The sequence below is a fragment of the Chiloscyllium plagiosum genome, unplaced genomic scaffold, assembly GCF_037043375.1.
Source record: "Chiloscyllium plagiosum isolate Xiang-an unplaced genomic scaffold, Cpla_swu_hap1 HiC_scaffold_1, whole genome shotgun sequence".
NCBI lineage: Eukaryota > Metazoa > Chordata > Chondrichthyes > Orectolobiformes > Hemiscylliidae > Chiloscyllium > Chiloscyllium plagiosum.
Window position 1 is genome coordinate 17,586,918 of NW_028270139.1, and position 23,858 is coordinate 17,610,775.

At 41.5% G+C, this 23,858-nt stretch overlaps 1 protein-coding gene across 2 annotated transcripts in view; it reads left to right on the forward strand.

Annotated features, from left to right (window-relative positions):
• The window catches only part of spock3 (SPARC (osteonectin), cwcv and kazal like domains proteoglycan 3), a 560,650-nt gene that overhangs the window by 487,192 nt on the left and 49,600 nt on the right, over nt 1-23,858 (forward strand). Inside the window, exon 7 of one of the 2 annotated variants that reach the window (XM_043698527.2) lies at nt 15,442-15,567. In XM_043698527.2, the coding sequence (XP_043554462.2) occupies nt 15,442-15,567 (126 nt within the window). Of the gene's footprint in view, nt 1-15,438; nt 15,568-23,858 lie in introns of both variants that reach the window. The other variant, XM_043698526.2, reaches the window with a different exon arrangement.

The window sequence follows — 23,858 nt, forward strand, 5'->3', positions numbered from 1 at the left end:
AAGTATGCACTTTTCCTGCAAGAAGGATTTCTAGACTACTCATTTCCCCCAGCAACCTCCACCCTTCCTTCACAATCATCTTACTTCCACAATAAAGTAATACTTGACCACAACGCTTGGCTCCCTTATCAGTATTTAAAAAGCAGAGAGAATAAATGATATTTCTAATAAGTTTGAATCAAAATATTCCACCTCTTCACTCAAAATGGAGACATTCTTTATGAAAATCTTAAAACCTTGTGATTCAAGTGTTGACTAAAGTCTAAACAGTACGTTTTTAAAAATTCATTCATTAGGTATGCAACTTGCTAATTATCCACAATCTACCTGCCATCCTAGACTTTAGTTATTTGATGGAGACTTCACAAAACCAAAGGTCTGTGCCTGTCGGTCAGGTTATCTTTGCAAAGAAACCTGATTTAAAGGAGTCCTTTTATTAAATTCTACAGGACATTGAAGAAAATTCTTTTGATTTCCCAACCCAACAAAGTTGCCCTGTCACAGCACCAAACCAACTCCCAAGACAAAGCTTTAGATCCTTTATCAGAAATATCAGGATCCCCATTCTTCTTCCATTTACCTTTAAATTTTCTTCATACAAAATTACAAGCTTAATTGAAGTGGCTCAGTTTTAAGATTTTCAGTTTGAATCCTAAGATTGTTGGTTTGGGTTCTGCTCCAGAAATGTCAGCACAAAATATATGTTGACTCACTAGTGCAGTAGTGAGAGACTACTTGATTATCAGAGGTGCTGATTTTTTATTGAAGTATTAAACTGAGATCAAGTCTAACCTCTCAGATGAGTGTGAAAGATCACTTAGCAAAATATGCTAACTGATGTTCTGGCAATTATTTGCCTCTCAGACAGCACCTCCTACGAGAAAATATTGACATCATTTGAGTGCATCAAATGCACTCAAAAACTATCAGTAATCACTTTGCATTATAAAGTGTAATTTAAATTACTTTTTCATTATTCATCAATGCACATTGCTTATGATTGCCATATTTTGACATCAAATTCAATCCAAGCATGCAAACTGATACTTAGGCATCAAAAATGATCATTTGCGTGGAAAGTAATCAGTGGGACTCTATCACCACCACCCCAGTATATATCCCCATCTGCGAAATGGGTACAGCAGATGCCAGAGATTAAAATCAAGATTAGAGTGGTGCTGGAAAAGCACAGCAGGTCAGGCAGCATCCCAGGAACAGGAAGATCAACATTTCGGGCAAACCGATGAGGGCTTTTGCCCAAACCGTCAATTTTCCTGCTTTTCTAGCACCACTCTAATCTTGACTCTATGTCCCCATCTGTGTCCAGTACTAGTCGCCTGCACAAGGAACCTATTATTTCAGAATCCACACTGTCAAGAAACCTCAACCTGTGTTCTGAAATAAGATAACATTTCATTCTTCTAAATTCCAATGGATGCAGTCCAATACTGCCCAACATTTCCTCAGAATAAAACTACCTCATTCCAAGAATTAACCGACTGGATCTTCTCTGCACTGCTTGTAGTGTAGTTATGTCCCTTCTTAAATCAAGAGAGCAAATTGTACACAGTATACAAGGTATGATCTCATGCCCTCCCTTCCCTCCCCATTCAGTTGTCACTCATTGAATAAAGGAAAGTGATGCAAAGTAGTAAACTTTGTCACCTGCCAACTTAGCAACAATGCCCTCTGTTCTTTCATGCAGATTGGTAATGAATAATGTGAATAGTTATGACCCCAACACTGACTCTTGCGGAACTCCATTAGTCACCAGCTGCCATCATGACACCCTTTATCCACACACTCTGCCTTCTGCCAGTCAGACAGTCCTCTATCCATGTCAGTACCTTATCCCTAACACCAAGAGTTCCAACCTTATTTAGCAGCCTTTTGTGCAACACTCTGTCAAAGGCCTTCTGGAATTCCAAACAAATCATGTCCACTTGCTCTTTTCTGTCTAACTTGCTCATTACCACCTCAAAGAATTCTAACAGATTTGTCAGGTATGACCTCTTGACAAGCCATTTGACTCAGCCCTATTGACAATGCATTTCCAAGTATTCCACAATCTCATCCTTAATAATGAACTTCAAAATCTTACCAATGACTGTGATCATGCTAACCAATTTATAATCTCCTTTTGCCTCCATCATTCCCTCCTTAAACAATAGTCTTATGTTAGCCATTTTCTAGTCCTCTGGGACCCTCCCTGTCTCCAGTGATTCCTGAAGGTTTACCACCAATGCCTCCACAATCTCCTCAATTATCTCATTAACTCTGGGGTGTAGTCCATCTGGTCCAGGGTGTTTATCACTTCCAGATCTTTCAGCTTCCTCACCACCTTTTGCTAAGTGATGGTCACTACGTTCACCTTTGCCCTGGCTCTCTCTTGATGTTCTGGTGTGCTGCTGGTGTCTTCGACCATGAAGAGTGATGCAAAGTACCTATTCAGTTCCTCCACAATTTCTTTGTTTCCTATTATTACTTATCCAGTCTCGTTTTTCCAACCGAGTTATCTGTCAGCTATTGAAAAATAACTCTTGCAATTTTTTAATATTACCTGCTAGCTTACCCTCATATTTCATCCTTTCCACTCTTATTGCTTTTCTTAGTTATCTTCTACTGGTTTTTAAAGGCTTCTCAATCATGTAGCTTCCCACTAATCATCACCATGGTTGTATGCTTTTACTTTTGCATTTATGGTGTCTCTGACTTCCCCTGACAGCCATAGTTGCCTTGTCCTCCCCTTAGCACGTTCCTTCTTCCTGGGGATGAATTTCTGCAATGCCTCCCGAATTACCCCCAGAATCACCAGCCATTATTATTTCACTATCTTCCCTGCTAGGTTCCCCTTCCAATTAACTCTGGCAAGCTTCTCCCCCATGTCTTTGTGGTTAACTTTATTCAGTTGTAGTACTGTTACATCTGATTTCAGCTCCTCCCTCGCAGAGTGAATTCTATCATATTGCGGCCACTGTCCCCTAGGGGTTCCTTCACCCCAGCTCACTAATCAAATGTACCTCATTACACATTATGAAATTCAGTATTGCCTGTTCTCCAGTAGACTGTACCACAGGCTTCTCCAAAAGCATTCAAGCAATGGCATTCAAGCAATGGTACGCCCTCATGAGGAATCAGATCCTCTGAGGTTCCGTTGTTCAGGAGATTCACGAATATGGACAGCACAGTAGCTCAGTGGTTAGCACTGTTGCCTCACAACACTACAGACCCAATTCCAGCATTGAATCACTGTCCAAATGGAGTTTACATGTTTCCCCTTTATCTGCATTAGTTTCCACTGGGAGCTCCGGTTTCTACCCACAGATACAGGTTGGGTGATCTGACTATGCTAAGTTGCCTTGTCGTGTTTATGGATGTATAGGCTAGATGGGTTAGCCATTGTAAATGTGGGTTTATGGGGATTGGGTGGTGGGCTGGGTCTGGGTGTGATGCTCTTCAGAAGGTCAGTGCAGACTTGATGGGCCTGATGGCCTATTTCCATGAAGTAACTGTTTTACGTAAGAAACCCTGGCAAAGAAAACATATGTGAAGAACTAGTAAAACAAGAATCCTGGAAATGAACATTACATGATCATATTTAACTGCTAATATCAATCAATAAAGCAGGGTATTATAGACAATAGACAATAGGTGCAGGAGTAGGCCATTCTGCCCTTCGAGCCTGCACCACCATTCAACATGACCATGGCCGATCACCCTTAATCAGTATCCTGTTCCTGCCTTATCTCCATAACCCTTGATTCCACTAACCTTGAGAGCTCTATCCAACTCTTTCTTAAGTGAATCCAGAGACTGGGCCTCCACTGCCCTCTGGGGCAGAGCATTCCACACAGCCACCACTCTCTGGGTGAAGAAGTTTCTCCTCATCTCTGTCCTAAATGATCTACCCCGTATTTTTAAGCTGTGTCCTCTGGTTCGGCACTCACCCATCAGTGGAAACATCAGAGTGTCCAATCCTTTAATAATCTTATATTCTCAATCAGATCCCCTCGCAGTCTTCTGAACTCAAGGGTATACATGCCCAGTCGCTCCAGTCTTTCAGCGTAAGGTAGTCCCGCCATTCCAGGAATTGACCTCGTGAACCTACGCTGCACTCTCTGAATAGCCAGAATGTCTTTCCTCAAATTTGAAGACCAGAATTGCACACAGTACTCCAGGTGTGGTCTCACCAGGGCCCTGTACAGCTGCAGAAGAACGTCTTTGCTTCTATACTCAATTCCTCTTGTTATGAAGGCCAGCATGCTATTAGCTTTCTTCACTGCCTGCTGTACCTACATGCTTGCTTTCATTGACTGATGTACAAGAACACCCAGATCTCATTGTACTGCCCCTTTACCTAAATTGATTCCATTTAGGTAGTAATCTGCCTTCCTGTTCTTGCCACCAAAGTGGATAACCATACATTTATCCACATTAAACTGCATCTGCCATGCATCTGACCACTCACCTAACCTGTCCAGGTCACCCTGTAATCTCCTAACATCCTCCTCACATTTCACCCTGCCACCCAGCTTAGTATCATCAGCAAATTTGCTAATGTTATTACTAATACCATCTTTTATATCATTAACATATATTGTAAAAAGCCACGGTCCCAGCACTGATCCCTGCGGTACCCCACTGGTCACTGCCTGCCATTCCGAAATGGAGCCGTTTATCACTACTCTTTGTTTCCTGTCAGCCAACCAACTTTCAATCCAAGTTAGTACTTTGCCCCCAATACCATGCGCCCTAATTTTGCTCACTAACCTCCTATGTGGGACTTTATCAAAAGCTTTCTGAAAGTCCAGGTACACTACATCTACTGGATCTCCCTCATCAATCTTCAGAGTTACATCCTCAAAAAATTCCAGAAGATTAGTCAAGCATGATTTCCCCTTCATAAATCCATGCTGACTCTGACCTATCCTGTTACTACTATCCAGATGTGTCGTAATTTCATCCTTTCTAATAGACTCCAGCATCTTTCCCACCACTGAGGTCAGACTAACTGGTCTATAATTTCCTGCTTTCTCTCTCCCACCTTTCTTAAAAAGTGGTACGATATTAGCCACCCTCCAATCCGCAGGAACTGATCCCGAATCTATCGAACTCTGGAAAATAATCACCAATGCATCCATGATTTCTCGAGCCACCTCCTTCAGTACTGTGGGATGTAGACCGACAGGCCCCGGGGACTTATCAACCTTCAGACCTAACAGACTCTCCAACACCAATTCCTGGCAAATATAAATTCCCTTAAGTTCAGGTCCTTCAGCCACTGTTACCTCAGGGAGATTGCTTGTGTCTTCCCCAGTGAACACAATCTGAAGTACCAATTCAATTCTTCTGCCATTTCTTTGTTCCCAAGGGCCCAATTTTAGTCTTAACCTTTTTTTTGCCTTTCACATACCTAAAAAAGCTTTTACTATCCTCCTTTATATTATTGGCTAGTTTACCTTCGTACCTCATTTTTCTCTGCATATTTCCATCTTAGTAATCCTCTGTTGTTCTTTAAAAGCTTCCCAGTCCTCCGTTTTCCCACTTATCATTGCTATGTTATACTTTTTCTCTTTTAACTTTATATGTTTCTTAACTTCCCTCATCAGCCACGGCCACCCATGCCTCCTCCTAGGATCTTTCTTCCTTTTAGCTCCATATTCCCTTTATTCAACAGAAATATTGTCACTTCCGATTGTACCCTCTCCCTTTCAAATTGCAGATTGAAGCTTATTGTATTATGGTCACTACTTCCCAATGGCTCCTTCACTTCGAGGTATTGTGTGGCATATCACTGATACTTAATTGTTTCACCAAATAGTTCAGCGGACCGCAATTCCTCTTCTTTATCTGCTAACCCAGTTTTCATAATTAAACTAGTCCCATTGGCCTGCGTTTGGTCCATATACCCCCATACCTATCCCATTTATGCACTTGTCTAAATGTTTCTGAAATGACAAAATAGTATTCGCTTCCACTACTACCTCTGGCAACCTGTTTCAGACACTCACCACTCTCTGTGTTTACAAAACCGCCCCTCTGGACTCTCTGGTATCTCTCACCTCTTATCTTAAACTTATGCCCTCTAGTTTTTGACTCCTGTAACATGGGGAAAAGCTGTTGTAACTTGGTGTAGCCCTTAACTACCTTTTATCCATGGAGAAACTCCCCTTTGTTCATGCTCATACAAGCTCAATTTTTGGATTGGCCCTTTTAAGATTCCAGTTAAGATTGTGTTGTGTGTTCTACACCAGACCTGAAACCATATGTTTGATGCTAAATCTGAAAGTAATATAAGAGCAAGGTAGCTGCTAGCAAATGTGTTCTCCAGGGCATCTTCTCCAGGGCACTTCGAGATTGGAAATAAATGCTAGCCTAGCCAGTGCCACCCACATCGAATGAGTGTACTTTTAAAGTGCTGAAAATTCTGAATAGGCCAGACTGCCTCTTTGGTGAGATAAACAGAACTATCATTTCACATTTCAATCTCTTATCTATTATGTGGCTTGCACACCAGCTGTGCTTAAATGATGACTATGTTGGATTTCCTGGGCAACAGCAGAAAGATACTGATGCAGTTTCCGAAAGTGACAGCTACACTTCCTTTCCTGCTAGCGTGATATTTCAAAATGCTTAATTTTTTTTTTCAGCTCTTTGTGCAGCAATGTAACAGGGGAAACTTATGCACAAGCAGAAAGCAACCGGGTCTGTGCCAGGCCGAGTCCTTTTGAATTCTGGGAGTCTAGCGTCATGGTTGAATTATGAAGAAAGCAACAAATAAACATTCAGACCAGTGCGACAGGCAATGATGTAATGGCAAAGAACAAAAGTGGCCAAAAAAAAAACAAATGAGGGCTAATACCATCAGAAGGTCAATTAAATTGTTTAATGCTCTTTCTAGTTGCTGTGCATCTGCAGAAGTGTTCTTTGCCCCAGCCTTGAAAAGTACTTGAGAGCTGGCCTAGTGCCAAGGATTTAACAATTCTGATAGAGCCAAGGAAATGCCTTCAATGAGTAATAGAAAAAGGCTTGTGCCATGCAGAATTGCAAGTTTTCTGCATCTTCAGCGTACCCCATCAGAAAGCCCATAGCTCCCACAAATCAAAATTACAGGTAAACGTTCCAGTTTTGAGCCATGTTCATTGAATGTGTGCCTATGCTACCAGTGAATACAAGTAGCTTTTCTTGCCCTTGTTTCCCACATACTATTTCCTATTTAACAAAATAATCAGTCAATGTGTTCTAAATAAGTTAACAAATGAGTGAATAGCCAATTTAAAAAAACCTGCATCTTAACCATTAACCAGTTCATTAATAAAATGCAGTGGGATTTCAAAACTTGATAAATCCTCTGCCTACCCAGTACCTTTTAAATCAGATAGCATTTTCAAGAAATGAGTCTTTTGGATTTTTTTTACAGGTTCACTAAACATTGCATATAGATACAAACGGGCGTCTATTCGGTTGTCAGAAAGTCCAGAAGTCTAAGACAATACACTTTTCTGTTATTGCACTGGGTTTCCATTTATTGTGACAGTAAGAGCAGTTCTTCTGAATTGGAAGTCCTCTAACTGTTCATGCCATTAAGTCCAGCTAATTTATTTTATTCATTAACAGAAGCGTACAACTTAGTTTCACAGAAATGCAGAGAATTGAATCTTTAGGTTCATTTGGTTGGAATCCTTGATACTGCTCTACACTATGATATTGGTTATGATATTTTTTTTATTCACTGTTCTATAATTTTTTTTATCCAGTTTTTAAATATCGACAGTTTTGTCTCACTTTTCAATTTATGGTAGTTTTTAATGCACCTTGATCCTAGTTAGGCTTTTAGTTACATCTTGATAGCAGTTCCTCATACTTTGAACTGAACGATAAAACCTGGCTTGCTCAGTGTGAAGCATTATTTCATTATTGTGCACCACTCTTGTGTATGTGGCAGTGTATTGGAGCAAAGTGAAATTTGATTTTCCATGGACTACATGATTGTTTCATCTTCACTATTCAACTATAAACACTGCTGAGCTGATTACATTGAAAATCAAAGGAAAATTACTGGTATTACTCACTTTGTTTATGAAAGCAAAATTGAATAGAATTTTGATGGATAATTTCATAATAATCAGGATGTATGTGACAAAATGCAGATGCGCAGCACCATTTATTATGAGCAGCAAGAATGTTGTTCGAAAGCTAAATGGCATTTGAACACAATGGTGTGAGTTTTGCTGGATGCAGTTTGGTTCCAGACAAGAACTTTGAGCATGCACCAGGAATATATAGAGTAGGCAGGGATTGTTGTGCATGTAATGCTATTTTGATACCAGCATTGCTATTTTGGAGCTCAGTGCTTCAATTACTCATCTCACTTAACCTTAAATTTAGTAGCAAGGGAGGGCCTAACCATCACTACTTAAAGATCATCAAATAGTTTAATTTCAGATTGATCCATTTCAACTGGATTTTGCTATGAATGTACAAGTGTTTGCTGCTTACTATACTGTTTTAAAGTTGTAATGGTATAGCAGGTGTCAAATAATTTTTCACTGACTTTGAAGTTTCTCAGCAACTTGTTCCCCCTGGACTTGAAGTCGCCACCTTGGAATACAGCAAGACGTGGAGAATGAGCTGAGGTCATAGAATCATAGACTCCCTACAGCGTTAAAGCAGGCCATTCAGCCCATTGAATCCTCACCGATCTTCCAAAGAGCGTCCAACCCAGACCCCCCCCACCATCCCAGGAGCCCCGCATTTACTGTTGGCAATCGATCTAGCCTGCGCATCTTTGACTGCGGGAGGAAACTGGTGCACCCTGAAGAAACCCATGCAGACACGGAGAGAATGTGCAAACTCCACACATTCAATCACTTGAGGGTAGAATCAAACCCTGGCACTGTGAGGCAGCATGGACCCACCATGCTGCCCAAGTCTAGTCAGAGTAGGGAAAAGTAGGAAAGTGGAAAAGGACAGGTTTCTAAGCCAGAGGTTGTATATGAGGGTTTCAGCATTATTGATGAAAACCAATAAGGGTGGATTTTGCTGGGATCACTGGGATTACAAGGTTGAGCGCAATTCGAAAGCAGAGAGTTTGCCATGGCTCGGTGTTTCCCAGTGGCAGCCAATTAAGGACCTATCTCAGGAAGCCCCATCCAATCTATAATGGCAAAGAGCCAAGGGAACTCAGAGGCCCAATCAAATTACCCTGAGTAATGTTGGGGCTGCAGCTTCCTCAGAACCCATACGAACTGCTGAAGCAGCTAGGAGAACAGAGAGGGCCTCAAAATAGAAGCTCAGTCAGCTTTCTACTTTGAAGCTTTCAATGAAAAAGCCAAAGGCTCGTATAACTAAGAGTTTAGAGGGAAATCTCTTTCACAGGCCTATTCATAAATGTAGTTATGGCCTTTTATCCACATAACTTTACTATTGAGGCACAAAACTGCCTGTCTATAATGGTTACTTCCCCACCACTGCGAATCCACCACAACTGATTTAGTAGCATTAAGACATGGGGGTAGGGTGCACTTCTCTGTCAGGAAAACAGGATTGTTGGCTCAAACTGGTCCTAAGTTGGACCTTTGTTGGACTAAGCGGCATCTTACTTTAGTGAATGCAGCAGTGATTTGTTTCCTAGCCTGCCCCAGGAGAGTCATCAAGAGGTACGAATACTTTGAGTAACCGACCCAGTGGAGCTGTTTATTATTTTTCCTATAGCCTTTTCCCCACCCTCACACAGATAACTCCATCTCAACAGATTCAGGAAGATTCTGTCCAAACCTCAAGTTGTCTGTGCTTCAGTAAGGACATTCTGCATGAAGTATATCATCTTCCGCAGCCTCACTATAACCCAAGAACCAGGCAAGGATTCATTCTTTGTGGCTGTAAAGATGACTATGCTGATCCACCTCCACTGTATCTGCTCCCAGGAGGAGCAGTTCCACCACAGAACACACCAGATGGCCTCCTCCTTTAAAGACTGCAATTTCCCTTCCTACATAGCTGAGATGCCCTCCAACGCATCTCATCCACATCCTGCACGTCCGCCCTCAAATCCCACCCTTCAACCGCAATAAGGACAAAGCCCCCCCAATCCTCACCCTACCAACCCTACCCTACCAACCTCAGCATGAACCGCATCATCCGCCGACATTTCCACCATCTCCAAACAGACGCCACCACCAGGGATATACTTCCCTCCCCATCCCTTTCTGCTTTCCACAAAGACTGTTTCCTCTGTGACTAACTGGTCAGGTTCACGTCCCCCAACAATCCACCCTCCCCTCCTGGCACCCTCCCCTGCCACCGCACGAATTGCAAAACCTGTGCCCACACCTCCTCCCTCACCTCCATCCAAGGACCCAAAGGAGCCTTCCACATCCATCAAGGTTTCACCTGCACATCCACCAATGTCATTTATTGTATCCATTGCTCCCGATCCGGTCTCCTCTACATTGAGGGGGCTAGATGCCTCCTCGCATACCGCTTCAGGGAATATCTCCAGGACATCCACATCAATCAACCCCACCGCCCCATGGCCCAACATTTCAACTCCCCCTCTCACTCTGCCAAGGATGTGCAAATCCTGGGCCTCCTCCACCGTCACTCCCTCACCACCGGAGGAAGAATGCCTCATCTTCCACCTCGGAACATGTCAACCCCAGGGCATCAATGTGGACTTAACCAGTTTCCTCATTTCCCCTCCCCCCACCTTACCCCAGTTCCAACCTTCCAGCTCAGCACCATCCTCATGACCTGTCCTACCTGCCAATCCTCCTTCTCACCTATCTGCTCCACCCTCCTCTCTGACCTATCACCTTCATCCCCACCTCCATCCACCTATTGTACTCTTGGCTACCTTCTCCCCAGCCCTACCCCCCTCCCACTTATCTCTCCACCCTGATGAAGGGCTTTTGCCCAAAACATCGATTTTCCTGCTCCTCAGATGCTGCCTGACCTGCTGTGCTTTTCCAGCACCACTCTAATCTAGACTCTGATCTCCAGCATCTGCGGTCCTCACTTTCGCTCGCCTGATATATTTTAGTAACCTTTCCTGATTAGTGCTAGAGATGCATACAATGTCTGGCAATTTACCATTTAACTCCAATGCATATTTGAGGTTACTGTATTCCCTGTATTTAAAGAGAGCTGGCTGTGTTTTATTCTGTGCTTTAATCTAATACTTATACTGGCATAATTCAGTGCTGCTCCTTCATATCCCAAAGTTTTGGCCTCCACTCTCCAGTGTAGTATCAAAGATATCTCTCTTTACATGTTATTAATCTTATGTCTCCTCCCAATCTCTCTCGCTGATGTCAGAGTCACATCATCAGTTACATTATTATCATTTCCATACTCCATTGTGCTACACCATGCTGCCTTGTCAAAAGAGAGCAGACAGAGTGAGTAGGTTGCTTCAAGCGAATTGCAGGTTTCCCCATTTTACAGTTGGACAGTTTACTTTTCTCTCTTTCACTGACTACTACCCTTGCTTATCTTTCAGCCTGACTACCACTTCACTATCATGCAAAATAAAAGCCACCACAAAATAAACACACCAATCAAAAGTAAAAGCATGCCACTTTGTGTCCAGATCTTAACTAATCATTCACATGCATTCCTTTAGTATCGATCTTGTGTGTGAGTTTGGCTGGTATTGCTGCAAGGTGGTTGTCTGCAGATGGCCATGGAGGTCAGCCTTGAACAGCTGTGGTCCAAGAATGTCCAATTACCGACTACCATCTTGGCATGGGCAGCACCAATCTCGGTCCAAATATAGCCAGATCAAAATAATTTTACCTTGTTGCAGACTCCTTTTGAGATTTTCTAGAGGGCTGTTTTCAATTTTCAGGTGCTACTTTTTCGTTTTTAGGCACCATTTTTTCATTCTAACTAACCCATTTATGAGGTGATGCTGTCACTTAGAACAATACTTTCTGTATTTGTGTTGATCTTTGGGATATTTGGATACTCGTACAAATCAGAATTAAAATCATTCTTCAATGTCCTCAAAAGCCAACGAAAAAGCAAAGAACTGCAGATGCTAGACATCTGAAACAAAGACAGAAATTGCTGGAGAAACTCAGCAGGTCTGGCAGCATCTGTGGAGAGAAAGCAGAGTCAACATTTCAGGGCCAGAAGAAGGTTCATTGAACCTAAAATGTTGACTCTGCTTTCTCTGTGCAGATGCTGCCAGACCTGCTGAGTTTCTCCAGCAATTTCTGTTTTTGTTAATAATCATCCCTGTTCTATTAAACTTAAAGTCACAGCACACAAAGTAAACATTATTTCTCAAATATCACAGCACTCAAATTTATATGCTAACAGACATATGTTAACAAAAATTTCTTTTAAAAATAACTGACCCATTTCTATGCACAAAAAAACCATTACCGTAAACACACAGACTTGCACAGGTTACCACAAATGCATCTCCATCGCACTTATACAAAGCTGGAGCATTTTAACAAGGCAGCTACAATCCTATTTATGGCATCTTGGATCTCAGTTGTAGAGTTAAATTTAATAACTAACAGTTTTCATTACGATCCACTGCAAACTTTCTAAGCAGCTAGCTCATGAACTTGAACAACCTTAAACTTGACATTCCACGTTCATTTCCAAGAATCCCCCCCATTACCCTGGGGATTCGAAAGTTAGCCTTTAACAGGTTTAAAACCATTCTTTCTTATGTTGTAGCCTTCCTTCCCACTCCGATTCATGCATCTTCCTCTTCCCCACATCCCACAGGCAGCTTCCTGCTCAAACTCTACTCCCCTTTGCAGACCTTTCTCCCTTCACCATACCTGACAGTCCCCTCCCCACTTTCGTACTACTTCTGGTAGCTCCCTTCTTTCACTCTCACCTTTTGCACTTGCGTCCTCCTCCTCCCCCCGCCCTTGCTTATCTTTCAGCCTGCTACCCCTAAAGCCTGTCTTAGCCTCTTTTCTAAACCCACAACCATCTCTCAGAATCCCCACAAAGCTACCTATTCATCCAACCCTCCTGAAATCCCTTCTCCTCCCTCCCTGCCCTGGCTAACACCTTTTCCCTGGCCAAAGGCACCCCTTACTGCCACTCCAAACTCATGAGATTATTGTCAAAGCTGCAGCCATCAAGACTAAGTGAAAAGTTTTCCATTACAATCCTGATTTGTGCCTTATAGTTGGTGGACAGGTTTTGGAGAGTCGAAGATGAGTTACTGATCGCAAGACTCCTAGCATCTGACCTGTTGTTTAGCCACAGTTGACTCTGCTTTCTCACCATAGATGCTGCCAGACCTGCTGAGTTTCTCCAGCAATTTCTGTCTTTGTTTCAGATGTCCAGCATCCGTAGTTCTTTGTTTTTTGTTTGGATTTTGATTTTTGAGGACATTGAAGAATGATTTTAATTCTGTTTCTTGTTAATGGTGATCCACGAATGTTAGTAGTGGAGGATTCAGTGATGTTAATTCCTTTGAATTTCAAGAGGTTAGGTTTGCTCTTGGAGCTTAATCATTATCTGGCACTGGTGTGGCATAAATACAACTAGTATCTTTATTCAGTTTCCATTGTTAGTGTGGTTCCTTCAGTTCTCCAGTGCTTTTCGCAGCTTTCGATAGATGCAGTGTAGTGGGCTTTATCCATTGCAGAGAAAGTTGGTTCCAACCCCTCTTGGGTTCAGTTGGAGATGTTGGCAAAATCATCCATGACTTATTTTCTTTGGATAACACATGACTTATTTAATGTAGGTACTTAATGTGGGAAATGGATAGTTTGCTTAGTTAAATCTCCAATAATTGGTTTGATTAGTGATTTAGTTACTGTGTGCTAATTCATTGTGGAAAATGAAAACTGAATGTCATTATGCCCCAAGTACTAATAAAAGAATTATACTGCTAAAACAGTAACAAGGTGACAGTGTTTCCTCACACAGGATGATCCTGGCTCACATCTTTAAATCTGATTACAACTCTTTGTATAAACCCTATTAGTATCTTCCACTGCTATGTACGGAGGGTGCTGAGTTATATTCTATGACAAATAGACTCATGGCCTCTTCCAGATAGCAGGGTATTAGAAGTAGACAACTACAGGTCTGTAATGGAATACCAGCTGTAGTGGAAAACCTAGATTCCGGACCATCTTTTTCTCAAGCAGTCATGTACTGAAAGTCACCAAATCATCTTCTGTATTGTTTTCAAATAAGCATTACCAAAGAAACTGGTTATTTCAGAAAGAAAAAACACTCCATTGTTAATAAACTTGGGTGATGAAATTTCTGTTAAGCAAGGCTGGAGTTACACATGAACGGAGATGAGGAATGCATAAGAAAATATTACTTGGATGAAAAGAAAATCCACATCTAAGAGAAATGAAAAAAATCTGAGGTAAAAGATGAATAACATTTCTATTTTTTTTTGAAAATCTTTAATCGGGGTTCTGTACCCTCAACCCCTTATCCTAACTAATGATCTTATAATCTTAACTAGCATCTCTGTGCATTAGTGAAGGAGTGTTACGTTATTGAAGGTATACTCCTCCAGGTGAATTTTCAAATTAAGGTTTTCAATAAATATTTATTAAGCAGTGTGAGCATGAAATATTCCAGAGGACTCATTATGGGACTTTACTGTCCAGTTTGTCTGCATTCAGCAATTATTTGCCATCAAAATAATTCACCTGTGGAGTGTTTGGGACATCCTTGATGATTAACCAATGCAAATCCTGCCTTTATATTATATCTTTGTTCACAGTACAACTTCAGTTTACCATGAACAATGTCAGTGTCAAAAAGTGTGGGTGCTGGAGATCCTGCACCACACTGATCTCCAGCATCTTCAGTCCTCTCTTTCTCCCATGAACAATGTCACTCAAAATCTTCAGTTATGTTAGTGCAGTATTATGTTGTCTCAGCAGTGTTTCATTGAGTGTTTCAGTTTAGTATGAACACCTTTACTATTACAAGAGTTTGAGTAGTATTGGTAATTGCTAAATTAGAAATACATTTGCACACCTGTAATGGTTAGTACTTCTAATGACCTCCCCTCTGCTTTTGAAATGGGCCACATGTCTTGTTTGGAGAGCACACACGTACAAAAAAATTAAATGGTTTTATATTTAATTTGCACCTACCCAGCAACTTGCATGTGTAAGTCTCAGAGCTGCTTGAAGCTCAAGTCTTGTTAACTCAGTTTGTCAGTTCTCAAACAAAATCTCAGTGACCTCATCAATGTCAGAAGTACAAGAAGAAAACTTAAACTAACCTATTTTTATCCTCAGTTCATCTGATTACGATGTCGTGAAGCATATTGTTAACATAGTTGCATCCTTCTCCTAGGAGGATGAACAGTGCTGGATGGTTTGAACTTGGAGCAACCTGAAAGAACAAAGCCATTCATGATCATTTGACATGTTTAAGTTGTTTGCTCACATTTTGATAACTAATCTAATGTTTTATCAGCAGAATGCGGTGACAGGGAGTTCAGGGAAGTTGTGTCAAGACTAAAGGACTGGTTCAAAGTACTCCATGAAAATGGAAATCGCAACAAAAAAGCTCATGGACTTCAGAGACAGGACAAGGACCGAATTAGTGAGTGTCTTATTTTACTCATTGAATGTTCACTTTTCTCAAAACTGGGAAATAAAACTGTGATAATTAGAAGTATGGCACTTCCCACAATGCCAGATGAGCATTTTATTTTTGAACAAATTAACTTGTAACGATGTCCGCCTCCTCCAACTTGTTAATACCACAATAATTTGCATTTGTGAAACTGACACAGACAAACTCACACAAGCACATTCATTAGGCTATTTGATAGTTAATTTTTGGGCATGTATATCAAGCTCAGGCTCCCATTCCCTAGTTGTTGTCAGCTTTCCCCAAGTCACCAATCTCCATCTTTTCCATATGTGCTGTAAAGACTGTATCCTTTTATTTTTCTGTCTTTTTGTTTGTCACATGAAATGAGAAAAGAATACTTTCAAAAACCAAGAATTGTGGAAAGGATTACTGAACTTTTAAAAGCAGATTACTGCACTTATTGTAATTGATACTTGTTCAAGCAATGGAGGAGCTTTAGATGTACATGATCTGAAACCAGAGAGGTACAACTGGCGACAAATAGTGGATGGTGCTGTGGAATGGTGACTAGCTGTCAATGACAATAGCCTTCTTTCTATAAACGAATGTGATTGGCTTACTGGTAGCTGAACAGCTTGAGAGTGTGAATATTGGGCAGAGTCCTTCGACCTCTGGGAAGGAGGGAGCTGTCCTTTTCTCTGCAGTAAAAAGACTCCTCAAGAGTGCTGAATAATCTCCTCTCCTAGCTGCTTTTAACTGATAAGTCAGAGCCACTCTAAGTGGGTCAGTCATTTTCTGCTTCCTACCAGCAAGTAAAAGTACCCAGAGAAGGAAGGTTGAGGATCAACAAATCCTGACAAGTCAAAAGAATCATCTCAGCAAAACCTGTGGGTGGGGACAATCAAACTATCTTTCCAGTCTTTCCCTCTGCACACAGCACTCATTTTAATTTGTGTGAGTAAGGGTATTGTATAAGGGGAATTCAAGTTCTAGTAATTGAAGCTATAAGTCAACATTTCATAATTGTTTACCTGTGGCTAGAATCTATTCATTTGTAATGAACTGTAATTCTTACTAAGTACAAAATCTGGTCCATGCTTTCTGTCAACCTGAGTCTTCAAGGCAGTTAAGTTAGGGAATCTTGCATATTTTTATAGAATCTTTAACTTTTTTGACAACTTCAGGAATATGAGGCTTGATTTCCAACATACATGCCCAGTGATGTGAGACAATGCATATTTTAAATCTTCAACTGCTGAGTGAATTATAATTATATTTTAAAAAGTTAATGATTTTCCAGATTCTCCTCTTAGGTCTAGGATTTTTTTTCGGAATCATTCTAAAGTCCTTAGTGGACATCATGCTGGCTCTCAGTTGGAAAACATTCTATTGTGGCCTTTAATATCAGCCATGGTTCAGTGTGAATACTCTCATCTACAAGTCAGAACATCATGGGTTCATGCCCTACTTTAGAGATTTAAATTTCTTTGGGGGGTGTCATAAAGGCAAAAGAAGAAAGATGCCAACACAAAATAAAAGAAGCATTATTCTGCAACACAAAACGTCTCTATACTTGTAATTTTTAAAGAATAGAAAGAAAACATTTGAACACCCAGGCATTCCATTGACATCCGGTCTAAACTTCAGTTCCTCAAGAACAGAATTAATCTTTAATTCATAGTCAACAGATAACTGATAAAGAAAGAGGGCTGTCAAAATTCTGCTCTGATGAAAACGTTAGCTTGCTCTCTCTCCACTGATGCTGCCTGACCCACTGTGATTTCCAGCATTATTTTTTGTTTTCAGTTATGTCAAAATTCTTATTGCTTGGGAAATGGAGGATGGAAAGGAAGACAGTCCTCTACTATTTTGAGTGTTGTCCATAAACAATATGACAACATTTTTCAGAGTTTAGATAGTCAAATTAAAGCCTGAGTCAACATCATTATTCCTGACCTTGAGTCCATATCGTGCCACCAGTCCAGGTGTAGATATTGGCCGAAGTGTAGGCAGATATTAATGCAAAGGTACAGGATGTGATTTCAGCGATGCTAACTTAACTACGGAGCTAGTAACACCAATCAAATGCTTCAGAAATGTACTTCTGGACCGACCTAAAAATGATACTGCAAGAAGGAGAACTCAACTTCAAATAAATTGTAGGTGCTGCTAATCTAATACAAGTGCTTGACTGTGCAACAACAATCTAATCTTCAACAAGGTTAGTAGTGTATCTAAATTTTGCATGAGACATGGATTGTCTCATTCACCAAAACAGCAGTCAGCATTTTGTGACAAATGCAAACTACGTTAAACCCAAGCCATAAACAAACTTTCCCAACAGCAACATTGAGTTTTTTCAATATTACAATCCTTCTAAACTTACCATTTTTGTAAATACATACACAACAGCAAGGCCTCAGATCATGTCTTTTACAGATTGGTACGCTTATTGCATTTGGTTCTAAAGTCCTTGCAACAGCTCAGGTAGACTTCTCCAACATATAATGGGAAAATCTTGCTCTAAATTTTAGAATACATGCATACCTAATAAGCAAGCTGTTGTTTACACTGATCACAAACTGTTGGAAATGATCTGTTGGAAACAGCTCACATATGCACCTTCATGACTACAACATCTAATTGTGTAGATCCAAGGCTACAATTTCACAGTACAATGCAAACCAGTCTCACAGATGACTAGTCCTGGTGCACTTAGCTGACTGCCGGATACCACTTGGAACAAAGGTCCTCTAGATTCCTCCTAGGTTTACAGTGGGTGTCATTGAAACTAAGTTCAAAGACAGTGACAACATTAATCACTATCAGTTTGGTCATGGTCAGGCAGAGATGATTCACCAAGCTATATTCGATGATGTCCAGCTGCAGTAACCCAAGAAGATCATCATCAGCACATGGCCACAGCGAGCTAGGAATCTCTAGAAATATAATTTTCAAAGGCAAACAAGTGGTTATTCCAAAATCTCTATACTGAGATATGCTTGACCATATATAGATGGGTCAAATTGGCACAGGGAAAAAAAAACAAGAGATTAGCATGTAAGTCTATCCATTCGACCAGTATTCACAAAGGTATCAATTAACTCAAGAAGTCATGTGAAACCTCAACAATTGAAAGAATTTCATATTCCACTTGCATTACTTGTAAGCTGTGGAACGTAATTGCAGTTGATATTTTTCATGTCCAAAGTTAGTGCTATGTACTGGTGACTAGCACTTTCAACATATCTCATCTGGTAAGTCAAAATAAAGATACCACTAGCTTTTGACACATTAACTGCTATATTAAATATGTTTACTGTTCCTCGACACATTTCAGAGGTGCACTTTCCAAGACACATGCAGGGAGTGGGATATTCACTCTATTACCTTGTCTCTTCGTTATCTTCCATCTAATGATCTTACACAGTTCTTAACAGTGAAGCTAATGATCGTTGAATGCAAGGTGACTGGCAAATATGTTAAATTTCTGTGATATTCCTCAAGGCAGTGGGTTGCCATCACTGGTAATTTATATGTTTGAAAGACAGATTCACACTGTTCTTCTCTCACACACTGTTGTCAAACAGCCAAATGCAGATAATATATTTTGAACGGAAGGGTTAGAAAATGATCAATCAGTATTCAGATAGTTACCACCAACCTAAACCAGAAGAAAACGATCAAGATTTTTATTCAAAAAGATAGATCCCTGGAAAGATACTAAGATGATCTATATTCTATGTTATGTTCAGCCATTGGCATTGTCACAAACAACAGTCAAATCCAATGGCAAAACAAATTACATATCCGATTGTATATGACCAACCATCCATCATATAAGACAATGAATCTAATACTGTGAGTACCACACTAGACAAGCACCAGACATCATGACACATGACATTCATCATCCACACTGACATAAACTTCTCAGAGTGAAGCTACACAGCCATGTTATGATAATTGTATAAGGTCTGTATCTAGTCATAATCTTCTACCTCCTGCCCAAAATCCACAAACCTGACTGCCCCGGCCGACCCATTGTCTCAGCCTGCTCCTGCCCCACCAAACTCAGCTCTGCATATCTCGATACGGTCCTGTCGCCCTTAGTCCAAGAACTCCCCACCTACATTCGGGACACCACCCACGCCCTCCACCTCCCATGATTTTCGCTTCCCTGCTCCCCAACGCCTTATCTTCACCATGGACATTCAGTCCTTGTACATCTCCATCCCCCATCACGAGGGACTCAAAGCCCTCTGCTTCTTCCTTTCCTGCCGTACCAACCAGTACCCTTCCACTGACACCTTCCGACTGACTGAACTGGTCCTCACCCTGAACAACTTCTCTTTCCAATCCTCCCACTTCCTCCAAACCAAAGGAGTAGCCATGGGCACCCGCATGGGCCCCAGCTATGCCTGCCTCTTTGTAGGATATGTGGAACAGTCCATCTTCCTCCGCTACATCGATGACTGTATCGGCGCTGCCTCATGCTCCCACGAGGAGGTTGAACAGTTCATCCACTTTACCAACACCTTCCACCCCGACCTCAAATTTACCTGGACCATCTCAGACTCCTCCCTCCCCTTCCTAGACCTCTCCATTTCTATCTCGGGTGACCAAATCAACACGGACATTTACTATAAACTGACCGACTCCCACAGCTACCTAGACTTCACCTCCTCCCACCCAGCCCTCTGTAAAAACGCCATCCCATACTCCCAATTCCTTCGTCTCCACCGCATCTGCTCCCAGGAGGACCAGTTCTAATACCGAACAACCCAGATGGCCTCCTCCTTCAAAGACCGCAATTTCCCCCCAGACGTGATCGACGATGCTCTCCACCGCATCTCCTCCACTTCCCGCTCCTCCGCCCTTGAGTCCTGCCCCTCCAATCGCCACCAGGACAGAACCCCACTGGTCCTCACCTACCACCCCACCAACCTCCATATACATCGTATCATCCGTCGTCATTTCCGCCACCTCCAAACGGACCCTACCACCAGGGATATATTTCACTCCCCTCCCCTATCAGCGTTCCGAAAAGACCACTCCCTCCGTGACTCCCTCGTTAGGTCCACACCCCCCACCAACCCAACCTCCACTCCCGCTACCTTCCTTTTCAACCGCAAGAAATGCAAAACTCGCGCCCACACCTCCCCCCCCTTACTTCCCTTCAAGGCCCCAAGGGATCCTTCCATATCAACCACAAATTCACCTGCACCTCCACACACATCATTTACTGCATCCGCTGCACCCGATGTGGCCTCCTCTATATTGGGGAGACAGGCTGCCTACTTGCGGAACGTTTCAGAGAACACCTCTGGGACACCCGGACCAACCAACCCAACCAACCCGTGGCTCAACACTTCAACTCCCCCTCCCACTCCACCAAGGACATGCAGGTCCTTGGACTCCTCCATCGCCAGACCATAGCAACACGACGGTTGGAGGAAGAGCACCTCATCTTCCGCCTAGGAACCCTCCAAACACAAGGGATGAACTCAGATTTCTCCAGTTTCCTCATTTCCCCTCCCCCCACCTTGTCTCAACCCTCGAACTCAGCACCACCTTCCTAACCTGCAATCTTCTTCCTGACCTCTCCGCCCCCACCCCCACTCCGGCCTATCACCCTCACCTTAACCTCCTTCCATCTATCACATTTCCAACACCCTCCCCCAACTCCCTCCTCCATACCTTTTATCTTAGCCTGCTTGGCACAATTTCCTCATTCCTGAAGAAGGGCTCATGCCCGAAACGTCGATTCTCCTGCTCCTTGGATGCTGCCTGACCTGCTGCGCTTTTCCAGCAACACATTTTCAACTCTGTATCTAGTCATATTTTGTACATCCACCAAAGTAGTTAAAGTGAATGTATTGTTGTACATCTTGTAAATATTTATCAGAACAAGTTCCATATTCTTCAAAGGGGAAAAAAAACATTTTGTAATTATGGAAAGGTATCTTTAAGGCAGCTAGATTGCATCATGACATGTGATACTGCAGTAAACAATTTCCTATCTTACTCTGTTCATTCAGTCTGTTTTCTGTTAGAAGCCAGCCTGTTAATCAATGAGTCAACCAATCAGATTGTGTGTATGACAATAATAAGCTCAATAAGAATGTAACTCAAACTTTTATTTAAGTCAGAGATGTCATATTAGTGGAGGTAGTATGTTAATAAATTTTCAGATATCTGGTTCAACAAGAACCCTGAATTACATAAGCAAACATAGAGAAAACTAACAGCACATCAAATAGCTCTTAACAATTGTGTCTAATTCATTAAGGGCACAAATATAATTTGAATGAGCACTTTGAGAATATCCTCAATCAAGACTCACTCCTCAACGTAAGTGACCTTCACTTCATTCCACAGCATTCTGCCATCATCTCAGCACAACTCCTGCTTGACATGAGGTTGAGAAGCTGGGATTATTTGAGGACACTGTCCAGATGGAATTCCATCAATATACTAAATATGGAAGAGAAGTACTCTCTCAGCTTCCTCGTTTGGAAGGAGAGCAAGCTGGGAATTGCTGATATGCTTTAAAAGTGACCTCATTCAGGATGTGAGACAAGACCATTGTGAGACAGGACAATACCCTTCCATATTTATTGCAATCACAGATAAGGTCAATGCAATAAATATGAATTCAATCACCTACTCCCAATGGGAGAAAAATCCTCCTGTATCCACAGCACAGATTGCATTGCAGTCATTGCAACAGGGAAATAGAATGCTGATACCTTTAATATGCAATACAGAAGGGTTTTTTTTTTTTGCCTTAACTGGAATATGAGTATTTGAACGGTTGCATAGCCTCTTCCCAGTGAATCTTGACTATGTATTGTTGAGGACTATGCCTCTCATAATACATCTATTTCTCTCCGCTCATGTTGCTACAAACTGCAAAACTTCTTCAATAAAAGAAGTATCCCTGTCTGCTACCTTGGAATTGTCAGTCTGTGTTTCAATTTTAACAAAATCTCACCTAAGCTCCTCTCCAAACCCCACACTGAGAGAGCTGCATAGGGTGTCATTAGAATTTTAAAGTGCTGTATCCACATTTTGAAGGCATTTATTCAAAAATTGCACTCCCCTCTTCCCTCTGTAAGCTGGGAAAAGAGTGCTGACTGTGAAAGATTTTGTGTCTAACAAGATGATAGTGTATAATCTACAGAGGTTTCCTCCTGTCTATAAAAAGTGTTCTTTCGCATGGATTGCGTACCAAGTGGTGCATTAATAACAAGAGCATTTATATGCCTACATTAACATCAAAATCAAACATATATCAGCTTCTCGTTATATATGTGTAGCAAGCCAAATTGTGCAAAGGTATTTTATCCAAATATCTGCCTGTAAGTAGAAAAAGTCTGTGTACAGAATAGTTTGCAAATTAATCCATGATACTTTTGCTACTTTGTTTGAAAGGTAAATTTTGTAACTTAGTATTTTCTTAAAAATTGATGTAAAGTCCCACTCTTTTTAACAAAATAATAAAATTAAATGTTTTTGAGCAAGACTATCTTTTTGTCCCTTTACCACTTTGATTTAAAGTCATACAGCATGGAAACAGATCCTTCGGTCCAACTCAGCCTTGCCATCCAGGTTTCCCAAACTAAACTTCTCCCATTTGCCTGCATTGGGTCCATATCCCTCTAAACCTTACCTGTTCATATACCTGTTCAAATGTCTTTTAAATCTTATATCTGTACTGCATCTACCACTTCCTCTGGCCATTCATTCCACATCCAAACTACCCTCCGTGTGAAAAGGTTGCCCCTTCTGGTCCCTTTTAAATCTTTCTGCTCTCACCTTAAAATTATGCCCCCTCCTTATAACTCAAACCCTTCAGTCCTGATAACATAGTTGCAAATATTTCTTTTCTGCACCCTCTCCAATTGAATAATATCCTTCATGTCGCAGGGTGACCAGAAATGTTCACATTACTCCAAAAGTGGCCTTACCAATGTCCTGTACAGCCACAACATGATGTCCCAACTCCTTTACTCCGTGCTCTGACCAATGAAGGAAAACATGCCAATTGCCTCCTTCACCACCCTGTTTACCTGTGTGGCCCATAAGTTGTGATTAAAAAGACCGTCAAACTGACTGAGTGGCCTAAAACCAAAAAAATACTGGTGATCACAATGGGTCAGGCAGCATCTGAAAACAAGTTAACGCTTTGAGTCCAGATGATTCTTCATCACCAGTGTGGAGGGGGCTGCATTTATGCAATAGGAGAGATTGGGTTGGAGGTTGGTGGCGGGGTGCCGTGCTGAGCTACAACG